Source organism: Colletotrichum tamarilloi (assembly GCF_030869305.1).
Source record: "Colletotrichum tamarilloi strain Tom-12 chromosome Unknown Scaffold_136.1, whole genome shotgun sequence".
Classification (NCBI taxonomy): Eukaryota; Fungi; Ascomycota; class Sordariomycetes; order Glomerellales; family Glomerellaceae; genus Colletotrichum; species Colletotrichum tamarilloi.
The window spans coordinates 4921-17091 of NW_026849519.1; the positions used below are offsets into that span (position 1 = coordinate 4921).

Here is a 12171-nt window from a genome sequence, read left to right on the forward strand (position 1 = left end):
TCAGGTTGGAGTTCACTCGCGAGATAGAATTTGCTCTATACTTTAGCTCGGGTGGGCCTCCGACGTCAAGACACCAAGAACCTTATTCATTGGATGATCCCATCACAACTCACGACAGACGAGCTTATCAACATTCACTGTTCTTTCGGACATGTTGCGGAAAGCCAAATCTTTGATAGTGGGATAACTCAGTCACCTGTGTGATGCTCTGTAATGTCGCATTCCCGAACTTCCAATTTGACTTCCTGTATCCATTTCTTAAACCTCCAGTCGCAGAGCCTGTTTTCAGTTTGTTAAGGTATCTTTCATCATACCCCATGACCAAGCATCTCTGGTGAGTCTATCGATCTCGGCAAGGGCAGATCCATATCGAATCTTTGAACCGCAGGGCGCGCCTTAGACCAATATTCAGCGATATTACAGCGATATGAATCTTGTATATACATAAGGTACTTTGCATACCAATGGAATTTAGACGTAACTGCGACTCCTATACCGTCCTGAGTAGAGATCCTGGTACCAGGTTGCTGCCGTTCGGCAATTGATCAGGGAACTACTTTCTTCTAACAAAAGACCGCCAACGCAAACATATGACGAACAATAGTACCCAAATTCTCACCGATTAGCACGAGCCTCCTGTCTTAAATCTGTCAACATATCATCACATGCCAGAACGTAGGTTCGTCGCAAATTGCGTCATCTGCATGTATATTCATACCTTGCAGCAAACTCGGGATTGGGTATTGGTTCATCGGTTGCAAGAACACATCGGCTATAGCCAATGAAATATGTGTACCGCTGCAGATAACAATTTGTTTTCGACCGATCAGATGGGTGTGATTAATTTTACCTCGTGACTGCATAATAAGGTCCGCTCCCGAAACTGAACTCTCTTACAAGTCTAGACAAATCTATAGATTCGGCGTCCGCTAGCCATTTCAGTTGAGGCCTACAATGCCACAGCTCGCATGTAAACGCATGTGAAGACTGCTCAGAAAGCAATTGCACATGTTGGAAACCATGGAAATATTTATGCAGTGAGGATGCACCTATATTTCCTCTGTTTGATTCCAACTTCATTTCCATCGACTTGAAAGTGTCTATCTGCCTGAGCCTCTCACTACAAATTTCCACATTTCCACAACCATTGTTAGAACAAAGAAAATGGCCGTCTCTAGCCTGAACAAACCCGCGGCCCCATCCCTTGGACTGCGATCTCAGAGATCTACCCATCGCCTCAACCAGATCGAAAAACTACGTGCCAATGGTATTGGCAACCTGATTGACTTGCCTCAACTTGTCGTCTGTGGCGACCAGTCCGCAGGCAAAAGTTCCGTGCTAGAGGGCATTACTGGCATGCCTTTCCCTCGTCAAGAAGGTCTCTGTACCCGATTTCCCACGGAGATTGTTCTACGGCACTCTAATGAGCCATTCATGGCGAAGGCTACTATTCGGCCTCACTCTTCTCGCCCGCCTGGTGTTGCACAGACTCTCAGTAACTATGTGCGCGAGATGGAGGAAGACCTCTCCGACCTTCCCGTCGCCATTGAGGAGGTCTCCAAGCTTATGGGGATACGCGGCTTTACCGACTCTCCTGATGATGCTGCGTTTGCATCTGATGCTCTTCGCATTGAGATTTCGGGCCCTACAGGATTGCAACTGAGCATTGTTGACCTCCCTGGCCTTATTTCGGTGTCCAACGAGGAACAGTCTCAAGCTGACGTTGAGGCCGTCCATGCTATGGTTCGGGGCTACCTCAAGAGCACTCGAACCATCATTCTCGCTGTGGTTCAAGCCAGCAACGACTTTGCCAATCAAGGCATAATCAGAATCGCCCGCGAGTATGATCCAGATGGACAACGGACTGTCGGTATAATCACCAAACCCGATCTCATCAATGCTGGATCTGAGGCCAAGCTCGCCAACATCGCCAAGAACAAGGACGCTATCAAGCTCAAACTCGGCTTCTTCCTTCTCAAAAACCCCAGTCCATCCGAGATGAAAGCCGACAGTGGCAACAACAATCGCGCAGAACGTGAAATGAACTTGTTTTCTTCACCAGCCTGGAAGGCTCAAAACCTTGACATGAGCCGGGTTGGCATTGAAAATTTGAAAGCATTTTTACAAGAGCTTCTGGATGAGCACCTCGAGGGGGAGCTTCCCAAACTGAAGGATGAGATCAGACGGAAACTCGGCTGTTTTGAAAAAGATCTCGAAGAAATGGGCCCTGAACGCCGATCCCTCGGCGATATTCGATCTTTCATGACCAACGTCAGTATGCGCTACTATCAACTGGCTCAGGCGGCCCTAGACGGGAATTATCACTGCTCTGAAGCCGCCTTCTTCAAGGAAAAGAACGGAAGCAGACTTCGCTCCTTGGTTCACCAGCGAAACGGTGCTTTCGCAACGAAAGTCCGTGAACAAGGTCACAAACGCAAGATTACCTATGGTCCACCTACGCCCCGCTCAGAAGATGGCTCTAGCAGTAAGAGCGGCCAAATTCTTGTGACGGGAACTGAGATGGTCTCCTGGGTTCGGGAGGTTAGCCTTCGAAATGTTGTGTGATTCCTACAACAAAGTCAAAACCGCTAATTGTGATCAGACTTACACCCAGACCCGAGGTCGTGAACTTCCTGGCAATTACAACCACATCCTACTCGCTGAGCTTTTCCACGAGCACTCGAGTCCGTGGCGCGATCTCGCAAAAGACCATGTTTCCACTGTTCTAGAGTGTGTCTCAAAATGGATCCGTGAAGCGGTGGCTACGCTTGTTCATGAGGATCGCCTACGCAGAGACACCACCAGCTTCTGTCAAGAGCAGCTAGAACTCTCTAGGAAGGCTGCATTCAAGGAGCTTGAGCAATTATTCTTGGATGAGGATCGTCATCCAATTACGTACAATCATTATTACACTGACAACATCCAAAGGGCGCGCAACACATCGCAGAAAGACCTTCTAGAGAACTCGCTCGCCATGGTTGGTGCGCGCAATCTTAGAACTTGCGATGCCAATGACAGAAAGCTTCTCGTTGAAGAATTGCAACCCAAGCTCTGCGTTGATATGGATCAGCAAGCATGTGAGGAGGCTCTCGCAGGTCTCAATGCTTACTACAAGGTACGTACTCAAATCACACTTGCGTTCTCTCTGCTCAAGACACTGATATTGTCTCACAGGTTGCAATGAAGACGTTCGTGGACAACGTGTGTAGACAAGTCATTGAACGCCACATTCTGGCTCCGCTGCCAGAGATCTTTTACCCCACGACAGTCTCGCAATTCTCTAACGATGAGCTACTGCGCATTGGGTCGGAGCCGGAGAAGGAAATCGCTCGACGGCAAAGGCTAGAGGCATCTATTAAAGGGTTACGAAGTAGCCTTCTTGAATTACAGTGCTTATTAGGTTAGCTAATGTGTTAGTATCCCTATTATAAGGTAGTTAGTTCGAACTATAGGTTGATAAAGAGATTAATTAAACTATATAATTTTCTATATAAATATAAAAAAGAGGTTCTAATTATAAATTAAGCTAGCTACGATAATTATAAATAGGGCCTTTAATTAGCCCCTATATAGTTAGCTATATACTATAATTAAATTAAATTTTTAATCTAATACTAGCTTTTTTTTTTTTATTAATTTACTTATTATAATTAGAAATATAATTTAATTTTAAGTTTATTTATCAAGTCGTCTCTTTTTTTCTTTTTTTTTTACTCTTTTTATATAACCTATCCCTCTATTTATATATTAACTTTTTTATTATTTATAAATTATTTTAACCTCTTATTAAGTACTATTTTTATAAAAATATTAATAAGATTATTATTATTATTAATCTAATAGATCTCGAGGATCTTATACTTTTTATATAATTACCTAAGGGCTATAATATCGATTATAAACCTCTTTTTTTTTATCGTTTTTAATTTAATAAAATATTTATATAATAAATAAGAATTAATATAAATAACCGTAAGGATTAATAAAAAGTTAAGTTAATTAATAATCCTCTTTAGTATTATTAAAATTATATAAGCGAGGTTAACGCTATTAACTATACTATAAACTTTTAATACTAATATACTTTTTGTTACTTACTTACTTTTAATTAATAAGTAGTAAATAATATTACTATATATAATAAATTCGCTCTTACTTATATTTTTATTAACTAAGATAATAATATATTCTAATTATAAAATAAGGTTGTTATTATTTATAAATAACTTATTAATAAAAATATAAAGCTTATTAATATTAAAATTAATTAAGTAATAAACGAGGCCTTAATTAAGATTCGTTTATTACTACTTAAGCTATTTATTAAGTACTTTAATATCTTATTTAATTAAATTTATAGCCTATACTATTTTAATATAATTAAAAGTTATTTCGGGCTAATATATACTTATAATATATACCCCTCGCATAAGCTTAGCTTTATATCGCTTTTTAATATTTATTATAATTAAGTTAATAAAAATAATTTTCTTATTTTACCCCTTTTATTAAAAAACGACGGTTTCCCCTTTAATTATAAAAATCCTACTATTAAATATTAATAAATTATTTATTATAAGGACCTTTTTTAGTTTTATTATAAAACCCGCTTTTTAAAGCTTTTTATCCTCCTTTTTTATAAAATTAATATTAAATAAGCTTAATATATTATTAGTTTATATTTTAATAATTCTAATTTATTTACTTTTATATTTAAAAACTAATAAGTACGGGTCGTATATAAATATAATTATTAATAATTAATTAATATAAAAATCGTAGTATATAGCCTATTAATAAGTACCCGATTTTACGAGTTTATATAATAGTTTAAGTACTTTAATAATCGTACTTTTTAAGTACTTATTAACTATTTCTTTTAATAAGTAAGCTAGGATTTTTTTTATAAGCCCTATAATTAATTAAATATAAGCCTAAGTAATATTATAGTTCTAAATCTTATATCCCTTTTTTTATAATAATATTATTAATACTATTATTAATTATTAATTATAACGCTTTATTATAAATAATTAAATAAGTAGCGTCGCTTTTTTAATATCTCCGTACCCCTAAATTATATACTTAGATTTCTTATATAATTAAAGTATTCTTTTTTTTTTTAATTTTACGTACTATTCGTAATTTAAATATATAAAAACCTTTATATTTCTTAGGGTTATAAAAAATAAATTAATAAACCCCTTAATTATATAAAATATTTATTTTAATAAGATCTAATCCTTTATATAGCTTTTTAATAGTTATAATAATACCTTCTTTACGTAGTTTAATTATTAATTTAAAATCGGCTTTCTTTTTTATTATATAAAAAGTATTAAATACCCCGTTATTAATAATAAATTACTACGTTAGGGCTTATTATTATAATCTTTTATAACGTCTCGTTAGTAATATTAGTACCTTTTTAATAATTTCCTCTTCCTCGTTATTTATTAGTACTATTATAATAATTTTATTAAGAATAATTTCTTATACCTCTACTACGGGTTATATAGTTTCTCTTAGCTTTTTTTTTTTTTATAAATTAAAAATTACCTCGATAAAATCTATATAATATAGTTTAACTACTATAATTAATACTTTAAGTAGCTAGTTATAATTTTTTATAACTATATAAAACCGCTTATTAATAAAAATTAATTTATATAGCCTAGCTTATTATTAAATAATTTCGTACTATACTTATATATCCGAATTTAAAAATATATTTAAATTAGCCCTTATATTAGGTCTATTACGTATAGTAATTATTTTATTAACTTACTTTTTTATATTTACTTTACGTAGTGCTTATATTACTTTTTTAATTACTTAGGTTCGTTAACTTATATTTAGTAATAATAATAAAGCTAAAGTCGTTTTTAAATGTATTTTAAATATTAATAATATTAATATAAGCTTATTAAGCCCCATAATATTATTATAGTACTTAAGTACTATTTAAAAGCATTCGTTATTAATAAAATTAGAATTTTCCTTTTTAATAATTTTAAACGCCCTTTTTAATTACTAATATACCCTTTTTATTTTTCTAATATTATAATACGTTTTTACGGGCACGACTTTTAGTTATATACTATAAGCTATTATATTTTCTCTAAATTCTATTAATTTAAAACTAGTACTAATATTAGTTCTAATACTATTTAATAATCCCTAATATATATTAATCTAGCTTTTTTATAGGGCTACTTATACTATTTTTATTTATAAATCCTATAAAAATTGCCCTATTTAAAATAATATAGCTTTGTTAATTATATATAAGACTAGTTAACTATTTAAATAAAAAATATTAATAACGATTTCCTAATTAAAATTAAGCTTATTACGTAATTTAAATTTAAATTTACGAGGGCTTTGTGTATTTATTTAGTATTAATAATATACTTTTATTAACTACTTTAGCGCCCCTATTTCGATATTATTATTATTTAATTACTTTAAAAAGCTATATAGCCTCGTAACTAATAAATACCTAAATATTTAGTATAATTATCTAAGCTTATTTTTTATTAAGTAATTAATTAACTTCGTATCGTTAGTAAGCTTTATAAACGTATACTCTTATTATTATTTAACTATTTTAAAATACTTATTACTAAAGATTCTATTCTTTATATTATTAAATATAATACTTAGTTAATTTATATTTTTTAAATATAAAAGAAATAAGATATTAACGGGTAAAATATAAAAAATTATCGTTCCGAAATACGTTTCTATTTTTACTATACTTAGGGCGATAATTTCCTTACTTAAGCTAAAGCTAATTCTTATAATACTTACTATTAACGTATTAAATATTACTAATATAATTTTTTATAATACTTAGAATTACCCCTTTTCTTTTATTAACTATTATAATACCTTAGTATTTAAAATAATCTTATAAAAATTATCTAAGCTATATTTTTTATTTATATAAAATACTTATACAAGTTTAGTATTTAAATAATCTAAGTAATATAAAAAGGACCCCTCTAACTACTTCTAAGATTACTTAGTACTATCTTTTTTTTTTAATATTAATAAAAATAGTATTTTCTCTTTAAATATTAAAAAAATAGAATTCTATATTATTAAATTTATTTTTCCGTTTATTTTTAAATCCGTTATTTAAGGAACTTTCCCTTACTATCTATAAATAAAAACTTACTTATTAAGGGCTTTTATTACTTTTTATTTGTTTAGCTTTGTATATTTTTTAAAAGCTAATAGAGTAAAAAAGGAGTAATTAATATTATTAATTTCGTTATAATCTAATTTATTAGTATAAGGAGCGAAATCTTTCTTATTTTCTAAATTTTTTATAAAAAGTAAATACTTTAAGCTATTATTATAGTTATTATTATTAAGTTTTATACTCCTAGATTTACCCTTATATATAATAAAAAATTAGCTAAACTAACGAGGGCTAGTTTTACTATTTACTACTCTTAACTTTTTATATTATTTATATAATTTAGTACGCTCTTTTTTAAAATAATTACTTAACTAATATCTATTTTTTTTATAAATAAAGTATTATTTCTTTTATTACTTTATTTATAAGTTAAATCTCTACTTATTTAATAAATCTAAGCCTCTTTATTAATAATTACTATATTTAATTTCTTTTCTTTTTCTATTATATATCTAATTAACTTAATATTATTAATAAGGGCCGTTATATACTTAGAAATAAGTTTAGTACGGTATTTTTATTTTAATATTAAAACTAAATCTTAGCTTTAAATAGAGCGTTTTATAATTTTTAGGTACTTAATATAGGGTTATTTTTACCTCTAGTATATACTAAATTATAATATAAAAATATCTAACTTTCCGCTCGTTAATTCTCTTATTTAGCTAAGTTTTTACTAGCTTATTAATTTAATTAATAAGCTTTTTAAAGATTTTTACTCATAATTTACCCTTTATTATCTTAATTATAAATATAAAAAGAATTATTTATAGCTTAGATAGGAGCTCTAAATTCCTATTATAAGTCTCGAAGCGGCTTCGGATTATGTTAATAATATTAAAAAAGTCGTTCTAATCGAAATTACGTATTACTTCGTAATAATAATTAGAGGCTTTACTTATAAATATAATATTAATTACTAAATAGTATTAATATTCCCTAATCCCGACTTTTTTATAATAATTATAAAATATTATTAGGGTTTTTTATAAAACCTTATACTTTTTCTTAAAATATAATTTCTTTTTTAAAAAGATTTTTTTAAAATTTATAAATTACTTTATATTTATTATTATATTTTTAGTATTTATATACGATCCCTATATTACTACGTATTATTAATAATTTTGGGTTATTAATTTCTTTTTTTATTAACTAATTAGTACTAAATTTTATATTTATAATAATAACGAACTATAAATCGAAATAAATAAAATCATTAATTATTATATATTTAGTACTATATTTTATTCTTATATATCTTTTTATAATAATAAATTATTATTAGTAATTATAAAAAAGAAATCTAAGTCGTTCACTCTTTTTTTAAATTCGTTAAAGCGATTATATACTTTATTAACCTATACTTAGTTTTATAATACGAATTCCTCTTTTATAATTATTATTACTAAGATTTTATATAGTTCTCGTAATTATAATTACGCTAATAATACCCCTTATTTATAGAGGAATTTATTAACTATTTTTATAATTCCTAAGCTTATACTTACGAACTATTTATCTAGTTAATAACTAAAATTATTTATAATTTTATAGAATAGGGGTTACCCCTATAGCCCCTTTTTTTTATAAACCTTAGTTAAATAGATTAATACTACGTTAATTTATTTATTATTAAGCTAATTTATAATTTTATATATTTACGTTCTCTAATAATTTAAATTAATATTTATTTATTTATAAAAAATTAAAATTCTATTTAAGATCGGGTTTCTTTTTTTTTTTCTTATTTTAACTTACTAAGGGTCGTACTCTAACTTATACTTATATTAATAATTATTAATATATTTAATTTTAATAAAAATATATTTAATTCGCGTACTAATTATAATAAATCCGTATTTTTAATATTTAATAAATTTATCGGGGTCTAAGTAATTTTTACTTCTTCTCGCTATTTTATTATTACTCTCGTTTTTATTATTTTTAATAATTACTATTACTTTTTTAAATTATTAACTATCGTACTTACTAAGATCCTTTTTTTTATTTAATATAAAAAAATAAGTTTTAATAATTCCTTTTTTAATAATAATAATAAACGTTTATATTACTATAAAAAATATAATAATTAGTCTTAAGATCTTTACTAATTACTAATTTTTATTATTTTATATATTTTTAACTTCCTAAGCCTTATACTTTTTATAATTTTTAAATTATTTCTTTTTTTAACTTACCTCCTCTAAAATAATATTCTAAAAAAATAATTAAAAATAAATACTAAGTAGTTTATAAAAAAACTAAATAAGTTATTAAGAGCTAAATAGGTAGTTAAGTATAGTTAGTAAAGTTAATCCCTTTTTTTTATAAAATCGTAAGTTTAAAAAACTTATTAAAAATACTATTTACTACTCGTATTAAGTAGGGCTAATTATTTTAAAAATCTTTTCTCTAGTTATTTCTTAATACCCTAATTTACTATTTAAAAATAGTTTTTTTTATAACTTAATTATTATTAAGTAATTACTATTTATTAATAATTCTTTTTATTACTTAGTTAATTTTTTAAAATTAATAATTTCGTACTAGGAACTAATATAAAAAAAGAGCTCCTTAATAACTTTTTAAAAAATTCTTTTCTTTTTTTCTTAAATTCTCGTTTTTTTAGCCTTTTTTTAAGTTAATTATAATTTTAATAAGAGGTTATAAAACTACTTTAGGGTAATTACTTTTTTTTTTAAGTTAATTTTTAAAATCCGTAATACTCTTAGCTTAATATTATTAAGACCTCTAAATCCTCTTTTTTTTTATAAAACTATTTTTTATATTATATTCTAAAATAATACTTAGAAAATAGTTAAAAAAGCTATAAAAAAGTTATTTAGATTATAAGCTTATAATTATATTTAAAAAAATTTTATAATAATAAACCTTTTTATATACTATAAATCTCTTAGCTTTATAATTCTTATAAAATTATTTTTATTACTAAATAAGAATATTTATATTTAGAAATCCTTTTTTTTAATTACGTAGTACTTTTTTATATTATATTATTAAGCTCGTTCGTTATACTAATTAATTAGGTAAGTAGTTATTATATAAGTATTTCTTTTTATTAATTTAACTAGTTAATTTCTAATTACGGGCCGGTTATAAAAAAGTTATTTAATAAAAAAGCTATTTAAAATAATAATAAAAAACTAGTTATTTAAATAGTTCTATTAATTAACGTAGTTTAATATAATAAATGTTAACCTTTTATAAATAATAAAGGGCTACGATTACTTAATTCTATATAATATTTAAAAATTACTTTTTTTTTATTTATTTTTATAAAGTTAATTAATATAAATCTCTTATTCTATATAGTATTAAGAGGTCGTTTTTTCTATATAATAAAATACTTTACTAATTTATAATAATAAAATTTAATTACTAATTAGTATTAATATCCTTATTATAAAATAGTTAGTTCGAACCGTAGGTTAATAAAGAAATTAATTAAACTATATAATTTTTTATATAAGTATAAAAAAGAGGTTCTAACTATAAGTTAGGCTAGCTATAATAATTATAAATAGGGCCCCTAATTAGCCCCTGTGTAATTAGCTATATGCCGCGGTTGAATTAGACTTCTAATTTAATATAATATTTAGATCGATAACTTTGCTAAGCCCTTCCTGCTAACACTGTCGCCTGGGGCTGTTCCTTCTTCTTTAGTTACAGTTCTGATGAGACGAATCTGGTACAATATTTGTAACAGCTTGATGTTTACTTCGAATCTATATCTTCTAATTGCTCTCGTCGTTCATTCGGGATCACCGCGCTAGCTTCCGTCTTGCTGGGGTTTTTATCTTTGGTATTTGCTGACCCAGTAGCATGGACAATATTCTGTTATCCGCAGCTTTCTCGTGCCATTCTCTCAGCAGGATATGAAAGTGCAGCAGCTATCTGCAAGTCATACCCTGATTACATTGGGGCGTCATTGGCAGGTTCCAATATGAGCCAGCTTAGCACAGCGTTTGGGCCTCAGAAAGAACTAGTCGCCAGAACATGATGAGGCTCTGTCCGTCTTACTATTATGCCGTCCACTTTTCGTTGCCTTCCGCAGGGTGACCGGCTTCCATCACAGCCTAAACCCACGCCTTTTTGAACACAGTTCGAGGTCGATGCTACCTAGAGGGCCTCGTCGAGTCTCTTGCCTAGTTGTCGTGGGTCCCTAGGCTCTCCACACCAACATGGACTACACCGCTTCCAAGACTGTACCTAGCTGGAACCCGCCGTATACCTCACCTTTTTTTGAGGCTGGAGCGTTGGATTCATCCCGGTCTTCCATTGATATCCCTTCTTATTGTGGGAGATGGGGCCACATGGAGCTCCACGGCAGCGGCAACCAACCCCAGCTCTCCGTCGCCTGCTCCCCAAACCAAGAGCCGCGTGCTCGACCTGCATACGCCAGAACTCGGCCCGTTGTAGATCATTGCCTCCCGAATTCCCTCAAGCAGATAATTAAGACATCTCAAAAGGACAAGAAACAGGCATTCGACACCCCAAGAGCGAGCATTATCTGTCGAATTCCAGATATCAGGGTGACAGAACTGAACACCTCGACTGTCAGTGGTCAGACGTTGCAGTAGTCTTCTCGAAAGCACTCAGTGCTCGGCTACCCACATTGGTACCCTGCACTCCGTTACACTGTACGTAATAAACAGACATGAACCAGGGTATCTGTGTCCGGACCGGCGTGGATCGGCCAAGCATCACTTCACGCCCTATCTTAGCAAAAGGGAGCACGCGAAGGTGACCTGCCGACCACCAGTGCAAGTCGACGCATTTCTACGGCTACGCGTGGCTTTCAGCGGAACTCCTGAGCGGAGGTGGGTGGAATGTCGAAAGCAAACAAGCTCCGGCGCCACGGCCAAGACTTTTTTTTCTCTCGTTGGTTTTTCTGTCGACGGTCCCTCTCCTCTCCACCCCCAAATTAAATTTCTCGG

General features: G+C 29.8%; 1 protein-coding gene across 1 annotated transcript; it reads left to right on the forward strand.

Moving 5' to 3' along the window:
* Positions 1-1164: 1164 nt before the first annotated feature.
* Positions 1165-3405, forward strand: CTAM01_14824 (vacuolar sorting protein VPS1; the record flags this gene model as incomplete). The annotated part of the gene is made up of 3 exons (XM_060530823.1): positions 1165-2541; positions 2603-3115; positions 3175-3405. 3 exons carry the CDS (start codon positions 1165-1167, stop codon positions 3403-3405), a joined length of 2121 nt encoding a protein of 706 aa, XP_060374579.1.
* Between the last annotated feature and the right edge of the window lie 8766 nt (positions 3406-12171).